Consider the following 21607-nt stretch of genomic DNA (forward strand, 5'->3'; position numbering starts at 1 on the left):
TGGTTTTTTTCCTTTAACGAAGTTGTGCATTTGATATCACTCCCCTGTAGCTCACTCCCTTGCTTCTTTTCTTTGAAGATTTGAACATAAAAGTAATCATTCCAGTTAACTTGTTCTAGATCAGTTTTTTGAAGCATTTATATTAGAGTTAAAAATGTGTGCTACCTATATCAGAGTTTTGAGGATCCTTTTCTCGAACACTTTAAATAAAGTTTTAACATTGAGAATACTTGTTTGGTTGCTTTCTGGCCTTGCAAGTTGAGTAATAGAAGATTAATATTGTGCCATTTTTAGTAGCCATGTATGCCAGTATTTGGTTGCATTAAGTCCTTTGACTTGTTCAAGCAATTAATAGATACATATATTTTAGAGGCCCATATGATGGCTACTTTTACTATCCACTTAGAAAGGTAGGAATGTTGTGTTGATTCAGTGACCTGCTGTTTCTGTTTATTGATCTTTGTGTGTTTTTGTACAGGTTGGTTTCCTGTTACATCTCTGACATAGTTTCCTAGACCGCTCCATGAATTAACTCGAAAATCTGAAATGAAGATGGAGGAGGCAGTGGGAAAAGTTGAAGAACTCATTGAGTCTGAAGTGCCACCAAAAACATCTGAACAAGAGACAGCTAAGGAGGAAGATGGATCTGTGGAACTGGAATCTCAGGTTCCAAAAGATGGTGTGGTAGATTCTACAGTTCTTTCTTCAATGCCCTGCTTGTTGATGGAACTGAGAAGGGACTCTTCCGAGTCTCAGTTAGCATCCACAGAGAGTGACAAGCCAACAACTGGCCGAGTTTATGAGAGTGATTCCTCTAACCACTGCATGCTTTCCCCTTCCTCTAGCGGCCACCTGGCCGACTCAGATACATTGTCTTCTGCAGAGGAAAATGAACCGTCCCAGGCAGAAACAGCGGCAGAAGGAGACCCTTCTGGAGTGTCTGGTGCGGCAGTTGGGCGGAAGTCTCGCCGGTCACGATCCGAAAGTGAAACATCCACCATGGCTGCCAAGAAAAACCGGCAATCCAGTGATAAACAGAACGGCCGAGTTGCCAAGGTTAAAGGTCATCGGAGCCAAAAGCACAAGGAGAGAATCAGGCTACTGAGGCAGAAACGGGAGGCTGCTGCACGGAAGAAATATAACCTGTTACAGGACAGTAGCACCAGTGATAGTGACCTGACTTGTGACTCAAGCACGAGCTCATCAGGTGATGATGAAGAGGTTTCAGGGAGCAGCAAGACAATCACTGCAGAGATACCAGGTAGAGGATGTTTTTTAAACTGACTGTAGAGCACCTCATGGCATTTCTCAGCTCTTGGGCTCAGTTAGATGAGTGACACTTGAAAAAAATCCAGGAGACCTGCAGCTCTATGTAAATTTGAAGACTGCAGTGTATTAACAAGACACGCCAATTAAAAAATCTGTTTTGAGGTTTCTAGTGCACTTTAGCACATCAGCCCGAAAAAAAAAATTTAATGATAGAGACGAGATTATTTTTAAAGAATGGAATTTCTCACAAGTCTCTTTCTCTGTAACCCACTACCTGAACTCCCATCATTGCCTTTCTAGCACTGCTTAGATCTAATACTGACTGTTCAGTGTTATTACCAAGTACATACTCCTCAGGAATAGGCACCTTGCTTTATTATATAGCCACTGCACTCAAGCTGATGGTGTCTGAAATAACATGTTCTATCTTTTGTTAAAGGTTTCTAATAACTGTTCCTGCTAAAACAGTAGTTTTATGCATTCCCCTTCTCCTCCATTCAGTGCATGATTAGCTCGTTGTCACTTGCATTTGAAAAGAATGTTTTTTGAAAAATTTCCCCCTTAACACCCCCAAGTTTAAAAAGTTCAGTAGAAGTCCACTGTTCCAGCTCTCATTGATATGAGTCTGTAATTTATTACGTTTGACATAATCTGCTTTCTCTATATTACTTCATCTGATACTGTGTACTATGAAGGCAGTCTTGAGATTTCCTAGTGGAAGAAAAATGAGATCTGAACAGTCCTTAATTGGGTGAATTCTCATTGTTGAAGAGACTTTCGATTAGGAATATTCTGTAAAGTAGTCAGCATGTAATAGATCACGACAGTGTTATTTGTTGCTATGGTAAAGAGGGGGAAGTTTTGGTTTTCAGAGTTTTATGGGTGACTTTTTTTCTCCTAGTTTTTGAAAGGTTTCTGATTCTATACATCAGCATATTGCTGATACATGAAGAATATTTCAATAAAAATCATATTGGTTAATTAAATCTATAACCAAACTTACAGAAACTCAGTAACAAGAATGATTTTATAGGTGTTCAACTTACAGTAAAAGTATCATGCATATAGTGTATTAAATGTGTTCCTAACAGTTGTTGGACATGCTTACTGTTTTAATATCTGTTGAATTCCTTTGGTAGTTCCCTGTGTTATAACTACTGGGAGAGAGGGTTTAATTGAACCCCATCAGTTGACTGCATGGGAGGAGCAGACACTGGGGTTGTTCTAAGGCAGGTATATTTACAGTTTATATTTAGTGTTTTAAGGAAAGCCTATTAACAACCATACAATTGTTTATGCATTCTTAGGTCCTGTACTAATCTACTAATGATCATAATGGATCTCTTGATACAGTGCTTAATTCCACTCACTAAACAGATTTTTATGTAACTGCCCAATGCTTCTTTGTCTTTTTATGGAAACGGAGAAGGTGGGTGAACAAAAATTCTCTTTCAAGATAGACCCCATGGTAGAGGTGGCATGAGAAATACCTTCAAGGACGTTCTCCCTGTTTGGCTTATATAGATTAGGTGTGCTTTGTTCATGTTTTCCAAACCCCTCTGCTAATTGACTACCTTGACCAGTATCTAAAACTTCTAAAATGCTAGTCATCTATTTCTTGTCTCTTCTGAATGGTATACCAACTGAAACACCAAAGTAAATTATCTGTATCTATAATTTAGTTTCTGTTTTGAAAATATGTAGAGTAATCATGGAGAACCAAATGGTAGGTAAGCTGCAGGGCCACTATACATGACTATTTGGGCTGCACACCGCATTTCTGAAGGTGCTGTACGCATAAGCAGCTATGAATGGTTTTTCCTAGAATTATGCAAAGTGACAAAGGTAGAACAGCTTAAGTTTAAATATTAGGAAGTTCATTTCAACTATCCACATTGTTATCCCTGAAAAAATTTGACATTGATTGGCCTTTTCTGTTGTCATAATTATGTGTACCTTATTTTCTTGAGTCACATTATAACTGGGGCAGGAGGGATACACTCTGCCCTAATAGCAAGGCAGTTGCTGAAAAGTTACATAGATTGTAAAGATAGGATAAATTGTGAACTGACTTGAAACATGAGTGCAACACTGTGGACATTCAGGTGAACTTAAACTGGATATGTCTAACAACGAATCTCCTGGGATTTGGAATTTGCCTGCGGTGATTTATACAGAATGGAAACCAAGAGGGAGAATAAAAACTGATATTCTTGCTTTACACTTTCATTAAGTTGCAAATAATTTTAGTAGTTCAGAAGTGCTTTATAAACTTTGTTTGGCAGCAGTTTAAACACTGAAGGAATTATGCTAAATGTTGACTTATGCCAAACAATTTTAACAATTAATGCATTTTCTTTTAAAGAGTGAAAATAATGTTCCAAACTTACATAGTGCCTGGTGATGCATAATAATTGAGTTTGATATTTGGACCACAGATGTTTACAAAGTGGTTTTGTTGTCTTAGTTAGCGTTTAGCTGACAGGCAGCTTAGTATCCACACTAGGTCATTCTCTCCTTGAAGTTTTCCAAACTATTGATATATTCCTCTCTTAAGAATCTGGAAGTATCATATCAAGATAATTCTGGCAGTTCTTTCATTTGGGGGACTTAGAGATGAGCAAAAATAGAGTATTTCATAGTGGATATTAATGTGAAAATAGTATGTGGTGGTTTTGAGTATTCAAGGTTTTTATTGAGTATCTCATTTATAGATCTTTTTATATTATTAATCATTCTTTGCAGTTTTATTATTGGAGCGTTATTTCTTCATGGGTTGTGAGAAACATCAGTTTTTCTGTAAAATCACTTTGAAACTAGATATATAAAGTCTGCTCTTGCAGGGAATTTTTGTTTTTTGTTTTGTTTTGGCTGTGCCACATGGCGTGTGGGATCTTAGTTCCTTGATCAGAGATTGAATGCAAACCCGTGCCATTGAAAGCATGGAGTCCTAACCACTGGATGGCCGTGGAACTCCCCCAGGGAATTTTTATTTTAGTGAATGTGAATAACGGACATCAGACTTCAATTCAAAAATTCTCTGAACAGAGCAGCTTATGTGCATCATTGAGGGTGGGCAGCAGAGAAAAGTTTTTCCAGTGACATGTTTTTCATGAATATTTAGTGTATAATAAACCTCACGGTAGCTTCATCGTGTGTGTGTGTGTGCTCAGTTGGTCACTTGTGTCTGACTCTTTGCGACCCCGTGGACTATAGCCCACCAGACTCTTCTGTCCATGGTGTTTTCCAGGCAAGAATACTGGAGTGGGTTGCCATTTCCTGCTCCAGGATATCTTCCCAACCTGGGGATCAAACCCATGTGTTCTGTGTCTCCTACATTGTCAGGCAGATTCTCTACCACTGTGCCACCTGGGAAGCCTGTAGCTTCATCTTGCCTTGTCTGTAGTGACCTACTTTTGTGTAGTTTAGTAGTGCACCATGGAAGTGACCACTTGGACAGAGGTTCAAAAATAGTATCCATCTTGGTGGGTAAGGGTCAGTTGGTTTGCATTTAGAAAATCTAATTGGTCTATTTTGGAGAATGTCAGGCTGTAGAGGACAGCTAAGATCATCTGAGTCCTTAATCCTTTGTGGTCAGGCTGGAGCAACTCAGCCCTCCTAAAGCTAGGATCTCAGCATTCACAACTCACCACAATTATTTATACAATGAAATCCCTCACGATTAGCTATCATTTTACCTTACAATTTTTCCTATGTAGAGACTTATTGTGCCTGATCATTTAACTCTTGGAAATGAAAAAAAAATTTTCTTTAAGTAGTAAATCCTTCTTAGAAAAATTTGAAAATAGAAAAATGTGAAGTCTAAGACTAAAATCCTGTTTCTGTTAACATTTAAGAGTATTGCCTTCCATAATATATAACAGAATTGATCATACTATGTATACTTTTCTTTCCCTCTAATACTGCATTTTGAGCATTTAACCAAAACACAATAGTCTCCCTAAAACCATGTGTGGATTTTGAATAATTTAACTAACTATAAAATAACTTCCCTAATGTTGGCCCTTTGGGCTGTTTTTAGCTTTTGGTATTATGAAGAAGAGTATGAACACTTTTAAATCTCTCAGCACATATTGCCAAACTACTCTTTAAGACTTTATTGAGTTTATTTCATCCAGGAGTTTAAAATGTTGGTTGCATTATTTTCTCTCTTTTGAGTGTTTATGAAAATGTTGCTGGTTTGATGGAAGAATTATATCTTGGTGTTAATTTGTATTTCTTTTGAGCACTATTGAAGTTGAAAAATCATACTGGCCATTTGTGTTCTTTTGGTAAACAATCTATTCATGTTCTTTGCACATTTTCCTCTTGCTACACTTTTGTTTAAAATTGATTTGTGAGGGTTTGTAACCTACTGAGGGTTGAATTACTTGAAAAATTTTATCATTAATTTAAGCTGTAGCGACTCGCAGTGGAAGATGAGACCCCAAACCCAGGTCGGGAATCCTGTAACCTTTTTCCTATATTGAATATGAGGTGACTGAAAGCCCCATGGCCATAATTTAAAATCTGATTGTATTTTGGCAGCTGTTTAGGACACTCATTAAATACACTGATAACAAAATACCAAGACTGTGTAATCAGGTGAAAACTGCCTGAAAGCAGTGATTAGTAAATGCAAACAAAGAGCGTAGTATCTGTGCAGTTTTCAGTCTGGCTGTGTGTTAGAATCACTTGAGTGGGGAGCACTTAAAACTTATGATGCCCGGGCTCCATTCCAGACTTGTTAAATCAGAATCTCTGGATCTGACAGAGGCATCAGCATTCCGCCCCCCCCAGCTTTTTGGAAACATAATTGACATATGACATTGTGTAAACATAAGGTATATAAAGTCTTGATTTAATAAATGTCAGTTCAGTTCAGTTGCTCAGTCTTGTCTGACTCTTTGTGACCCCATGGACTGCAGCACGCCAGGCTTCCTTGTCCATCACCAGCTCCCTGAGCTTGCTCAGGCTTATGTCCATTGAGTCAGTGATGCCATCCAACCATCTCATTCTCTGTCGTCCCCTTCTCCTAAATGTATGTATTGTGAAATTTATTAGCATAACACACCTCTTACTTTGCATACTTACGATTTATGTATTAGAAAGTTGTCTTCCTTTCAAATATATGATGCAGTATTGTTAACTGTAGTCACTATGGTGTATTAAATCCCTAGAACTTACTCTTCTTATACAACTGGGAGTTCGTCCCCTTTGATCACCTTCACTCATTCTTGCTGCACTGTGTACTCTCTACCAAACTACTCTGTGCTTTTATAGTTTGGTTTTCTTAAGATTCCACATGCAAGTGAGATCATACAATATTTGTCTTTCTCTGACTTATTTCACTTAGCATAAAGGTAGCAGCATTTTTAAGCTCCCTGGTGATGACATTGGGCAGCCAGACTGAGAACTACTCAGTTAAGCAGTGATATGTGAAGTCTCTCATAGCTAAAAATCATTGTAGTCTGCTTCAGTTAAGTTCTGAACAGTGGAGTCTCATTTTTTAAAATGTTCTTAATTATAAAAACCACAGCACAGTCTTTATTAATTAACAAACGAGCAATTATAAATTTTTCTCCATTTAAGTGGTTATATTAAAAGCATGCATTGCTTAAATGTGATTTCCTCAATACTACAGTGTCCAGATAATGTTACCTTACATTTAGAAGCTTTGAAATGTTACTGGTGGGTATTCTCTGACAATCTCTAATGTTAAAGCACCGAAATACTATTTTCAGCGTTTTTCCTAATTTATTTCCTTAGGTGAGTGCCCTTAAAAACTTCGTGTATGTAAAAGCATAAACTTTGTTTTTGATATGTCTTTCTCAAAGTAGGATATATTTTAGTGTTAAAAGGACATATGTGTGTTTAAGATGAGAATATGGTCCCTGGTTGGTTTTCTTTTTTTAGATGTATTTTTCAGAGCAGTTGTAGGTTCACAGCAAAATAAAACGGAAGGAGAATAACTGGGATAAATGAGAATAAATGGTAATGAGAATAAATGGGAAACGGAGATTTCTCATTTATTCCTCTTCTCCCACGTGTGCAGCCTCCTCCACTACCAACACCTGCACAGAATGGAACGTTTGTACCTAGATTGACACATCACTCAGAGTCCATAGTTTACACGTTAGGGTTCATACTTGGTATTGTACATCCTGTTTGTTTTGACAGATGTAATTGCATCGTCTTTTTAGACTTTAAAATGTCTTTGCTTTTAGTGTGTTTTTCTGCTAGTCATCTTTATAAGGCTACATCTTCTTTCACTGTCCTTAGCACAAGTGTTCTCACACCATTTTGTTGAATTCAGCTTTTAAATGCTGAAAAATAAGCAGCACCAGAATCTGAAACATCAAAGTAGTTGTATAAATTCCTGTCCTATACACTAAAGTTTACCCAGCACTTATAATGGGGATAAACTGTTTAAAGAAAGTTTAATATACTTCAGACTCCTTTTAGTTTCTCCATAAGCTAAATGTGTTACACTTTGGGGAAAGGTATGTCCTTCTTGAAGAAGTTTACTTATAAATAAGGTGGTTTTTTTTTTTTTTTTTTTTTTAAATGTGGAGAGAGGGCATGGAATGGAGTAATCAGGGGTGGAGGAATAAAATGAAGTTAGAGGGAAAAGTTGGTAACAATAAACTTCATGAAGTTTTTATTTGCTAGGTAGAATTGGGCTCAAAATTTGTCCTGTAGCCTTTTAGGCATTGAAAAGAGGTGAGGTGGCATGATATAAGCAGTTCTCTCTATAGAGGAGAAACACTGCATTTCTTGATACTGAGGCCTGGGAAACTTTTCTTTCGCCTATTCAAAAAAAGCCACTATGAGATAAAGTAAACTATATTTTCAGAAGTACTCTGGGATAAATACAATAGAGCACTTCATGGGATCAGTTCTTCATGGGGGTAGACTTCTTGATATAGGTAGATGGTTAAGGCCAAGACTGATTGAGTCCATCATTCATCCATTCAGCAAATTTTGGACACCTGCTATGCGGCATTGGGAATGCAACAGTGAATGAAACATGTCTGCCCTCGTGAAACATAATCTTTTTTGAGGAGACATAATAAATGAATTCATCATATGCTCTCAAGTAGAAATATACATTATGAATGATAATAAAGCAAGATATAAGAGTTCAGATAAAAATGAACTAGAGATGGGGTAGAATAGCTATTTTAGGTAGCATAGGCAAGAGTGATCTGAGGAGGTAACATTTTTAATAGTTACTTGAAGAAGAATTCATTATAATTGGTTTTATTAGAAACCCAAAGTATTTGGGACCCAAACCAAAACTAATCTGGCCTAGTTCAAGGATAAAACACTGTATATAGAAGAGCATATCCTAAAACTGGAATCCTCTGAAACCACTGTTCCACTTGATATTAATAGGTGTACACTGTCACACATTTGGAAAGTGCTGGATCATGTGGAAACAGATTTGTCTACTGCAGGACAACTCAGAGCCATTAGTGTGTTACCCAAAAGAGGAGGATATGATTTGTATATCCAAAACTTAACCACAAAACTTTTTTTTTTGAGATTTATGTTTCAGTACCTTGCACAAACCAGGGTTTATAAAAAATATTACACAGCAGTATACATGGATTTTGTATATCCTTTATGTGGTTTTTCCATAAGGAAAACAATTTTTTTTTAACTTAAGAGTAGTTGATGAAAATCAATTAACTGAGAATTATTTATACTGACTTATTATGGGTCAGCTGTTAAAACAACTTTTAGAATTTTAAAGTCATGGTGTGAAAATATTCAGGGATACAGTGATATTCAGTCAGGGTTGTACACTGGAACCACCAGGGGGCTTAAAACAAACCTGATGCCTGGGAGCTGCCTACGTTTTGGTATTTGTTATAGCATTCCAGGTCTTTATGTTTAGCAAGTTTGAAAGCTACTGTATACTTTCAAACTTGAGTAGTTAGTTGTATAGTACAAAATACAAAATCCTAGGCAGATTGTGAAGCTGTGAAAAAAGGGTAGTGTCATGTTATTTTTCTCAGAATTACTTTTGTTTGGTTAATTAAGTGCTCCTTATCATTGCTGAATCTATTTGTCTGTTCTTGGTAATGCTTAAGTCATTTTCCTGAATAAGCATGTCTTAATAAAAATACAATTTTCTGATTTAATGACGTTTTATCAAATGGCCTCACTGCATTTAAAACTGACTTCAGTCATACTGGCGGATCTGAAGGAGTACACAGCGAAGTTTTAGGATTACTTGGCAGGGGTGCTGTGTGTGTTAGAAACGTTATAGGCAGTGTCCTAGAAGAGGTCATGAGCTGTTATTCCAAGATGCAGAGAAATTCCGAATGTGGCTGGAAAAACTAACTCACCTTGACACTGGTGAAGAGAACAAGCAGCTACTGGAACCCAGGGAACTTAAAATGCAACTAGTTGGCCAAGGCATTTCCCCTATCACCCAGTCAGGTGCTTATATGCAGTTGCCTGATTCCCAAGAACTGCTGCAACAGCCCTTTGTGACTTTTCAGAATGTTGACAGCACATTAGAATTCTCAGACATTACCGTTTTCTGATTAACTTTGTTGAAAATGGGAATATTATAGAACAACCTTTGAATCTATCACAAAATTAATTGTGTTAACTATCTGCTTTTTGAATTGTGTAAGAAAGAATATGCTTTTGCCCATTTTAAGTTTCTTTTGGTAATGTTTTAAACATTAAATAGCAAACAAGTTGCTTTTTAAAAAATCAGTTCTTCAAAACAAAATTTTATGAATTCTAGTTAGGGTTTTGTTACATGTGCTTGGAACATAGAACCGTGTTTATATGATGATAGGAGTGATCCTCATCTTTATGCTTTTTTCATGCCCCAAACATAAATATCAGTAAGATATAAAATAGGGAATCTTAGTGAATCCAGATAGGTAAGTGGTTAATTTCCTTAGAGTCTCTTAGCATTAATCTCTACAGCAGTGTTGACTTGCTTGTGATTCCTGTAAGGAATGATGTAATTAATCTCATTCTGGAGGTCATGAGTGAATATTGCATGAGCATTTTTATCATTCTTTCATAGGTCATTTAATGAACTGATTTTGTTGCTAGTCTTTAGTGACTTGTATGAAATAGCCTTTGTGTGCAGGAAGAATGAATTACTTTTTGAGCAAATTAACACTCTGTACCTGCTATGTGAGATACTGTAAGGAACGCAGATTAGACAGGAGTTTGAGTTTATGTGTGAGAAAAGCAGTATTTTTCCATTGTTACATAGATGGGTTTTTATTTTAAGCTTTAACTCTCTAAGCAGTTACCTGGCAGAATCCGGTGAAATTGGTACTCTGATGTAAAGGGTAACCTCTAGAGGATAGAGATGAAATGGTCACTCTATTAAGGGTATGTGTTGAATGAGTTTTTAAATTAATAGTGACTAAATGTATTGGCTAATGTACTACCAGTTTGATTTTGTTTTCAGTCCCTGGACTGAAAATAAATGGTATGTTAAAGAGTCCATGGTATATGTCAAAGGGGAGAAGATAGCACAGCATTGTTAGCTTTGCAACATGATAGGTTTCCAGTGTGGCCTAGGACTGAGAAATAGTGTGAGGAAAAGCTAAGTTAAGAAGAAAATTTTCAGTAGGTGTATATAACTTTGCTAACATTACCTTGTGCTTTTTTATAAAAATTGTACTTCCTACTGGATTTACTTACAATAAAAATATGATATTTTCCCCTTCAAATTTATAAGTTAACTTCTCAATATGAGTAAGGTTATTTTAATATTTAATATAGTTTCAACTTTGAAAAAGATCTGATTGTATGTTTTGCAAGAGGAAAGATAGGTGATATATTTGGAGTTTCATATATAGTTGGACATTAGAATGACAGGAGTTTGAACTGCACAGGTCTTATATGCAGATTTTTTGCACTAAATATGAACTGTGGTTCTGCACAATCTGTGCTTGATAGTATTCATGGATGAGGGACCACAGACTGTTTATAAAGTTTTGTGTGGATTTTCTTCAACTGTGCAGCAGGTGGGAGCCCAACGTTAGGGTCAGCTGTATAAACAATAAAGACTTTTGTTTTATTTTAGTAATTTACCAGTAACTACTCAGAAAAATTGTCATCACTTTTTCTATTTAGTTGTATATTCAGATATCTACACCTTGTAAATTAAGTGTAATAGATTGAATCAATTTATTTTGCTTTTTTGAAGTGAAAAATGACTTTTAAAAAAATTTTCTTTTTAGAGCTTAATATATGAGAATTGGGAATTAACTTTGGGAGAGTTATAACTGACGGGTTTTTCTCTGACATGATAGCACAGCACTTGTAAACTACTTCAGCTAATATTTTTTTACCTTTCCTGTTTTATGCCAATAAGAAGAGCATATTGGTTTGGGGTGAGAAGTTTTTGGCTAATCTATAATATTTATTTGAAATTAAGATGTTTTCGGGGAAGTTTGTTCTGTATTCGGCTTCTCCCTGGGATCACAGATTTTACTAGACATGGATTTTTATATATAAGAAAATGTCAATTTCAGCATGTTAACATGACTGCTTTTCTATGCATGCATAACTGCTTCAAGAACTTAACGGATTTCTTCTTTGTTTCATGATTTAATGTTTCATATATTAAGCATTAGTGAAATGCTTTTTATTTTTAAAATAGAAAACATGAATGAATCCTTTAAGAATAACATAAAAAATAATGTAGACATTATTCTTAGTATTGACTGGATATGTTCTGATCCTTGTTGTTATTAGATAATGGAGTAGGGAAATCTACAGATTTTTCTTTTTTGCCTAAAAGAGAAAAATGTCAGTCGAGTGGAATTATCAAGCCAAAGTTTTAATAATTGATATTCAAGGTAAAAATATTCTAACTATTTGAGAAGGTGTCGAACATAATAAATTTGAGGAAGCCTTTTCTACATAAATTTGTATAAAGATACCGAAAGAGGTTTTAATAGAAAGAAGAGGAACACCAGAATGTACTGATTTAATTCATAGAATATATGCTAAAATATACAAATTTATTCCAAAACAATTTTATATTTTGTGGTTTGAAAAGTTTAACCTAAAGAATAATTTTGTAACAGAAACATACATACAATTTTTTCCCCTGATTTTCAGTTTGTCATGGTGTCTTGAAAATGTGTTGCTGTCTTAAGGAGTATTGTTTTGAAACACAGTAGTCTTTTTTTTTTTAATATGCTTTAAAATAATTATGCTTTTTCCGGATTGTCTGATTTAAAAATTCTTCTTTCAGAAAAATTTGTTTTTGTATTGTGGACAAAGAAGTATTAACTATTTGAAGTAGTTTTAATAGTTTTTTAAAAACTTGACTGCTGTTTTGGATTATTCTCCTTCACTGAGGCAGAGTCTGTATTCCTAAGATCATAGTCTAAATGCGTACTAAGAAGTGGAAATTATTTTTGGATTATGTGGTGGCATTTTTATATAGGTATTATCTTAGAAGTGCCTAGTGCTCATCCCTTGCTCTGTGCTGTGCTTGGGTGCTCAGTCGTGTCCGACTCCCTGCAACCCCATGGACCCACAAGGCTTCTCTATCCATGGGGATTCTCCAAGCAAGAATACTGCAGTGGGTTGCCATGCCCTCCTCCAGGGGATCTTCTCAACCTAGGGATTCTTTGCTGTTTGGGCCACCAAGGAAGCCCATGAATCCTGGAATGGGTAGTAGCCTATCCCTTCTCCAGGGGAACTTTCCAACCCAGGAATCGAATTGGAGTCTCCTGGATTGTAGGTGGATTCTTTACCAGCTGAGCTACCAGGGAACCCTGGTCTTCCCTTAACTTACCTTAAATTGGCTTAATTTTCCTAGAATTTTAAGTATAGGGAATATATCCTGTTTGGGGTTTTTTGTGGTGTATAAAGGGCTAATGCTGGACAGAAATGTCTTTTAATTGATCTAGATCATATCTAGTGTTGATCTAGACATGGTTGAAATGCTTTTTATTTAAGAATATAATCCCACTCTGCTCAGTGTTATGTGGCAGCCTGGATGGGTGGGTGGGTTTGGCGGAAAATGGATGCTTGTAGATATGTATAGCTGAGTCCCTTTGCTGTCCACATATAACTGTCACAACATTGTTAATTGGCTACCCAGTTAATCAGCTGTACCCTAATACCAAATAAAAGGTTAATAAAAGAAAAGAGTATAATCCCAGGAGAATGTGCTCCCAAATATGGCTGCCATCAGTGTCTACAGGCCCCAGGGCAAGCCAGACAGTGGCCCCTCTGCTTCTGTGGGAAGCTTGGGAGATCAGCAGGGAGATGACCTTTGGAGAGTCACTGAGGACTGGCATATTGCAGTGCTTTGTAGGGAACGACTGCAAGAAAAGAAAGAGAAGACAAACGCAGATTGTTTATTTAAAATATCTTTGCTCATTTTAATCAGTCCAGTTTTCAAGAAAAGGATCAATTCTGAAAGAAATAGAGGAAAGATTAAAATGAAGACTGTTATCCCATATTTGGATTATGTCGTCTCTCTAATGTCTACATATGCAGTTTAGTTGCTGGTATTTAAGGGGGCTCGCTGGTGAATATGTTTTCTGATCATCTATCTACAGACTGTTTTCTGCCTAGTCTCCTAGTTCAGTGCTGTAGGATATTAGATCCTAATCATTTGTAAGAAAATTTAACCAGCAGATTAAGATTAGAATTACCAGGTTATTTGAGCCTCTCATTGCACAATACCTTTCAGTTATATTAATGTGTAATTTGTATGCATTATTAAAACTTGAGTGTAATAGGAGCTCAAAAATTTAAGTTAGAACACAAAACAATAAAATTAAAATCTTAAAACTTAACATTTTGCATGAAGTTTTTTTTTTTACTTAAAGGATCTGTCATTTTGGGGGCTCCAAGAGAAAAGCCTGTTTTTTGTTACTAAGTCAAAGGAATAAGCCTAGTCTTAAGACTGTGTGTTTGTGCACATGCTCATGTAGGTGTGTGGACCTTCAGAATTATGAAATAATCCTGTATTCTTATTAATGCTATAGTTGGCAGGTTGTGCTGGAAACATAACTATGCAATAGTCTACAGGGATTTTAATGGATTCAGGTCACTAATATATCCATTCATTGCTTCCAAAATGTGTGTAAAAAAAAAATTGCCATATACAGGTTAGAGTGATTAAGTTAGAGGGGAAAATTGATTTTTTAGATTATCAGGTAAAGATTTGGACTGCTTGTTTGTTTCATTAGCAGACTGAGTAAAAGAATATACACAAATTCGTTTATTTTGCTTCATTGCTTTCGTCATTCCTTAGTTATGTGTATTTAACAGCAGATCTGAACTGAAGGTTGAGATATAGCACAATTTAGTGAAATTTATTGCTTAAGGTTTATATGCAAGTCAGATAACATGGGCAGGTTATTTTACAGAAGGTGACTTTTAGAAATAATTACCTGTTAAATTTTGCTTAGCTTGTATTGATTTCCTCTCCTGTTCGAATTATTTAAATAGAATAGTGAGGGCACAATGGAAAAGATTTTGTGGGATTTCACATATGAGAAAACACAATATCAAAACAATTTAAGCAGATTTATTAAACTGAAATTTAATTAATTTTTTATTAAATTTGTTCTAATAAAAATTGTTCTCAAAGAATAATTCTCAAAATCTTCTCTAAAAATGGCGTATATGCCCTCAGTCATTGTACAGATAAGAAACTTGTCGTTTTTAATCTGTCTAGAACAGTTGTATGAGTACATTAATAGTTATCAATGTGAAAACTTCCAAGTTCTTTACTTTTCATTTTTTTCTTGATTCTGTTTTTAATTTCTCTGAAGTTTAGGAAAAGTTAGTGGAGATTGAAACCAAAGTAATGAATAGATCTTTTCATATTGTCTTAAATTACTACAACATACATTAGAAGACACGTTAAGAAATGAAGAAATAATAATCCATGAGGAAGTGTATTCTTTGATAATGAAGTCTTATAACTTTAAGATTTGGGAAGAGTGTTGTCAAATTGCTGTGATTTTTATTTTTACTGCATTTTCTTTGTATCTTTTACCTAATTCTGCATTTGAACTGTATCAGTTGACCTAGATAAATAAAAATTTTTAAAAAGAAATGTTTCTTTATTACTAATAGAAATGTTACTCTATTTAGGATCCTTTTACATTAGTTATAGTGATTCCCTAGCAGTTAATTCACATTAGGTGTTCCTTAGTACAGAAACCTGCTTTTCCGTAATGAAATGAATGGCATTAGTTTGTAGGTAATATCACTAATAATAGATTTTACATGGTGTTTTTCAGATAATTTTAAGTCTTTTTGCAGTTGGTATATTGAAAAAGGAAGTAACAAAATATCAGTGCTAACATAAAAGGTGGAGATTCTCCTTTATATGTCCTTCTGAGTTACCCTGTTAAAAATTGAAGACTGTTTAGAAAATAGCAAAATGTAGCCTACCTTGAGGAATAATCAAAAAGCTGAATGGATGTGTCTTTAGCAGGGTACATAGATACGAGGATGTGGCTGAAGTCATATCAGATTTTCATGTTCTTCCTTCCTGTATGTAGTGTAGATGTTTTAGGTTTCTTCTCCATTGATCTGAATCCTCAGAACAGAAATTGTGGATTTGTCCTTGAAATACAAAGATAAATTGAAAGGTGGTGACCTCTCCAAGTGTCCTGTTTTCTGTATTTAATCTAGAATATTTCCTTTTACCTCTTTGATACTTTCAAAGTTAACTGTTCATCAGTATTTTAGGTAACTTCTCTGGGCAAAATGACCTGTCATTTGTCAGTATGATGTAAGAGCAGATGTAATCCTTAAAACTCTTATTTCTCCCTTGTAAACTGAACATCTAAATTTTTAGTAATTGAGTTGACTATAACGGGAAAAGCACAAAACAGGCATCAATTCATTTTTATTTAAAAATGATTTTTTAACTTATGACAATTTCAGTGCATATTGCTGCATTTTATGCACTTCATTTAGCACTATCTTATTTTTCTTTTTACTAAAATAGCTTTATAATACTATAAAGAAAAAATACCCAGTTTTGGGTATTTAAAGTTGTTTTTTTAGAAATGGCACTTTTTGTCTTTTCTGGTTGATACAGTTATCTTTTCCAAGAGATGCTTTGAAAGTTACTGCTTTTATTCAAATGGTTCTTTGTGTATGTGTGTACATATATTACATATATATGTAGATTAATAGTAATAAAATACAACATATGTATTTTCTAAGGTATTTTATTTTTTCTTATTCCAAATAATAATTTTCCATCTTGGTAAATATTTAGATGTGTTACTAAAAAGTTAGTTTTTATTAGGTAGGTTCTGCTAACTGCAGATGTCCCTTCCAACTATTGAGGTTTGCTTCTTTCTTTGAATCCCTAAGGCTCACACCTCATTTTCCCTACATTTCTTTTCCTAACTTGGCTACCATACACATGCTCCTCCTTCCTAAAGTGCTTGGCTAGGTAATTTCTGAGAACTCTTCTTTTAGGTGTAACTTTTGAATCTCACTATTGGAGTGAGACTGAGAGTGACTTATACCTCCTCCCACTTTCTCTGGATGTTGTAGATAATGGCACTGAGCTTAGGACCTTTGTGACTAGGGAGACAGAACTTCTGTGGGGTCCTTTGACAGCAGCAAGAAAGTTTTTTTCTTTCATCTTCTATGAGGGGTTTTGGGAAACTGGCTGTAGTAAAACAGAAAAGGAATTTATTCTGGTCTTTGTTGTATATTACTGTAGTCATTGAAATGGGAATTGAATGAGTAAACGCTGTTTGTCTGTTGCTCCACCTTCCCTTGGGACGAAGATTTAGCAATAGAGAAGGAGGAGTGACGTTTCCAGATGTCCATGGGATACAAGAGGAATCTCTGATTCCCAGATCTGATTAGATTTCATACTGGGAGTCTGACAACACTTGTGTTAGTGGAAGGGCTTTGTAGGCAAGAATGATGCCAAATATGGGATAATCCAAAGTGACCTCTATTTGGCTTTAAAACACTTTCATATGAATACATCTAAGCTAACATTTCACTTCAAACAAAAATAAAAATACAAAAGCCACGTATGTGATGACCTTATGAATCCCAGCAAAGCATTTACTTAACAATTTGGGTTAATCCATGACCAGTAGAAGGCACCAACTCAGGCAGTGATGTTTTCTGAAAGCTTCTTGTATGCAGAGTTTACACAAACATAAGCAAACAAAGAAGTAGGGTTAAGTGCTAATTTATAATGGAAAGGTGGGCAGGTGGACCAGTATTTGAACTACTGTGTTCTGTGTCATATTTTAACCTTCATCATAACCCTGTGAACAAGCTGAGTCCTAGGTTGAGAAGAAGTAGGCAGGATTTTAACCTGTGTATTTGCTGCCCAAAGTCTATGCACTTCATATACTGCTCCCAGTCTTACCCTGTGTATTTCCCATTCCCTCACCACTGAGAACAACTGTAAACTACGCTGGTTTTACCTACCTAGGACTCAAAATTTCTCATCTGTAAAATGGGACTGGTAACTTATGTATTACATAGTTTTAAAATTCTGTGCTTTTGGTTGTCAGCTTTGGAAAGAGGAATTTGGAAAGACAGATGTAATAGAGGATGGATGTTAGGCTTTGTTTTGCTTTGTGTTTTGTTTTCATGATTCAAATTGTTTCCATGAGATTTAGAAGAGAACGCATTTGACTGAAAAGAAGACTAATTCATAAAATTAAACACTGTTGATAATACAGAAGATTTAAAGTCACATAGGGGTAAACTCCACTGTAGTAGGAATGTGTGATGAATAGATAGATCTGTATGTCTCGTTTCATTTTTCTTTTTTGGCCGAACTGTGCGGCAAGCTGGATATTAGTTCCCTGACCAGGATCGAACCTGCACCCGCTGCAGTGGAAGCGCAGAGTCTTAACCACTGGACCGTTTGGAGAGTCCCACACCTGTATTTTGGTATTCGAAAAGTTAGAACCTGTTTATAAACTAGGAGGTCAGAGAGCGGATGCAAACCTGTCTAGCACGAGATAGACCAAGTTGATGTTCTTAAATGAAGCAGTGGATTGCTGAACATTTTATTTTTCTTGTGATCAGCGAGAATTTCAAGATACTTAAATCAGACACAGCACTTGGATTAACCACAGACCAAGTAGTTAAATTTACCTTTATAGAGAGATTCTTTTAATGACTATAGAAAAACAAAGTTCATCATTATAATTGATGATGTATGGTTGACAGATACCAAATGGGAGAATGTGCAGTTTGAATAACCTTTTATGTTGTAAACATGGAATGCTTAGTGACTGCATTTTAAATTGGAAATGTTTCCATGTGTAATTTTACTTGAAGTTGCTATTTTGATGTTTTAAAAGTCAAAACTGTAGCAGCGCAGTTGTTTTAGCATCCTAGAGGAACAATCAAGTCAGAGGAAGAAAAATAGCTTCATGCTTATTCCCTCCTGTAATAAATCGATAGAATCAAATTAGAAGCATAGATAGCTGCTTCTGTTATTACTGTTCCTGGTTTTTCTAGTTCCTCTTAGTGGTTTGCTTTTATTTTTTTCTTTCAAGAGATACTTATTTTAAAAGGATCTTACCTCTTAATTTTGCTGTGTAGCAGAAATCATGTTTTAAAAGAATACCATAAATTGTCCCCATTAGTTAGTTAATATTCAAAATCCAAGCCTTGATGCTTAGTTCTTTAAACATGTCTTACTTAATTTTGGTTTGCTGATAGTGTGAGATGACCTTGGGACACAAGATGCTTAATTGTGATTTCTTGTTGGAAGGCAAAATTGGAAAAACAACCTTTCCTTGACTTTATTAAAGTTTATATAGTACTGACTTGTCATTGTTTGAATATATTAGATATGAAAAATGACAGTGATAATTTATTTTAATTTTAAGTATAATTAAAATGTGAAAATATTACTGTCTTTGTTTATGATGAATACTAAATTTAAGCTAAGCTATAAGGTGTGCTGTTTGGAAATATGGAAGATACAAGAATGAAGCCAGATAACAAGTTTATGCTTGTATATCCTACTGATGAAGACTTTCAGACAAGTTATTTCCATGGGTAGGTGATGTTACTCTGCATGCACATCTGCACTTACACTTTTTGCATGAGTTTCGTGTAGGAGTGGGTACAATTTTGACTTGACTGTTGACCTGTTGCCTCAGTTGGGTGGTTGTGAGTTGTGGGGTGGGGGAGTGTGAGGGCAAGAGGTTGTGAATGGTATTTGTGATACAAATTTTTAAATAAGTCTCTTTTATTATTTTTTTTCCAAACACAAAAAAACACTTAATAAAACCCTTTAAAAAATAGAATATTTGGTCAAATAGTCAATATTGTACTTGACCTTCATATCTTCTGCAACCAAATATTTGGACATCCCACATTATCTTGATTCCATAATAATCATTTTGAACTCTGACGAGAACTCCGTAAATGATACAGCTTTCTTTTCTTTTCTGAAAAGAAAAACCGCAAACATGAACCAATATTTTACTGTTTGGTCTAAAATCTATTACTAACTGATACTAAGGCCACACTGTTGAATTTTATGAACTCGATGTACCCTTTTGGGGAAATTGGAAATTATTTTTAAGTAGTCAGCTGAAATTGTCATGATCGTCAGAATTTCACATTGTGACATGTCTGTTCCTTATACGGTGGCACCTAACAACTCATTTACTTTTATGTTTGGTCATTTTTTATTTTAAAAATGTTGCTGCATAAGCCTATGGTTTGGGAACTTAGTCTTAAGAGATAAGTACCCCAAGTGTGTTTCATGTTTTGTTTAGTGAAAGTTTACACAATGGATGTTTGTATTAAAACAGTAATCCTTCATTGTGTTCTATTTTAATGATTCATTGGCATATGTATTCCTTCATAGTCAAGAGTTTCATAAAATAGGTGTGTTTACTGTTAATTTATTAGATATTAAAAAATTTTTTCCTGGAATTAAGTGATTTGCTTTATAACTGTTGGGAGAGAAAAAGCATAATATTCAAAAATGGCAGTTAGTAGTAAGGGATATGCTTCATAGTTGATTGAAAATGATTTTTGCTTTTTACTTTTATATTAGAAAAGGTAGCACTAGCATTTTAAAGCATGAATATTCAATTATTTAGCATGAATCACTGCAGTGTACTTACTTCAGAGCTCAGCTGCCCTTTTAAGCAAGTTAGGGTGATTTGGAGGTAGAAGGGCTCTCTTTATTTTTCCAAAAGTTTTAATATCTTCCTCTCAAATAACCCATAAGATTGTGTATCACTTCCTTGGAGTGTCACCTGGTTGTTTTTCTCAGGGAAAAGACAATAGAAATATCCCTCACAAGACATCCAAATCCTGAAGAAGAATTTTATGAGTATTATCTTTTTGTTGGGGGCTTCCCAGGTGGCTCAGTGGTAAAGAATTGGCCTGCAGTACAGGAGATTCAGGCTGGATCCCTGGGTCTGGAAGATCCCCTGGAGTAGGAAATGGCAACCCACCCCAATATTCTTGCCTGTAAAATCCCATGGACAGAGGAACCTGGCAAAGAGTCAGACCTGACTTGAGCACGCACTCATCTTTTTATAGAATGTTGTAAAATATATAACATCCCTAATATTATAAAAGGGCTTTACTGGAAATAGATGTTGGTCAAGTAGAGCTCTTGAAGTAGGAAAATATATATTTGACTTTCTTCTCTGATTCTACTAGGGACTTTTAGTATTAGCTACTAAGAGGAAGAAACTAGGTTGATCCTCTTAAAAAAATATAAATTCAGTTTTAATAGTTTGTATCAGTGTTTCCTTTAAAAAATCAGCTTTACCTTCTCTATAGTCGTCCCCTTTCTCTTAATCTTTTGCCCTTTAGCAGAATGACAGGAATTGAATGTAACTTTTGTTTAGTATAGTCTTGTCTTTGTTCTTCATAATAACACCCTTTTTCCTCCTTCTCAAATGTGTCCCTCATCTTTGTAAGCTGGAGTATTTCTTTCACTTTCATTTCATGTACAAAATAATTAGATTGTATAAAGTGCAGCTTTTCTGACTAGGTAGAATAAGAAGATAAAGGCAACAGGCATGTAGGGGGCTTTTAGTTATAGAAGTATTTTTCACCCCACGAGTTAGATACAAGTATACATTTTCTTTCCTCCCTAGATGGACCTCCAGTTGTAGCTCATTATGATATGTCTGACACCGGCTCTGAGCCAGAAGTGGTAAATGTGGACAATTTATTGGCGGCTGCAGTAGTTCAAGAGCACAGTAATTCTGTAGGAGGCCAGGACACAGGAGCTACCTGGAGGACCAGCGGGCTTCTAGAGGAGCTGAATGCGGAGGCAGGTTGGTCTCCCTATCCCTACCCCTCCTTCTCTGATGGT

The 21607-nt window shown here is 35.5% G+C and overlaps 1 protein-coding gene across 2 annotated transcripts in view; it reads left to right on the plus strand.

Annotated features, from left to right (window-relative positions):
* The first annotated feature begins 511 nt into the window (after window positions 1-511).
* Window positions 512-21607, plus strand: part of ARK2N (arkadia (RNF111) N-terminal like PKA signaling regulator 2N) — a 44574-nt gene continuing 23478 nt past the window's right edge. Inside the window, exons 1-2 of one of the 2 annotated variants that reach the window (XM_068993900.1) lie at window positions 512-1261; window positions 21387-21569. In XM_068993900.1, coding sequence (XP_068850001.1) covers window positions 547-1261; window positions 21387-21569 — 898 coding nt within the window. In that variant the 5' untranslated portion in view covers window positions 512-546. The remainder of the gene's footprint in view (window positions 1262-21386; window positions 21570-21607) is intronic. The other variant, XM_068993901.1, reaches the window with a different exon arrangement.

The sequence above is a fragment of the Capricornis sumatraensis genome, chromosome 21, assembly GCF_032405125.1.
Source record: "Capricornis sumatraensis isolate serow.1 chromosome 21, serow.2, whole genome shotgun sequence".
NCBI classification, from domain to species: domain Eukaryota; kingdom Metazoa; phylum Chordata; class Mammalia; order Artiodactyla; family Bovidae; genus Capricornis; species Capricornis sumatraensis.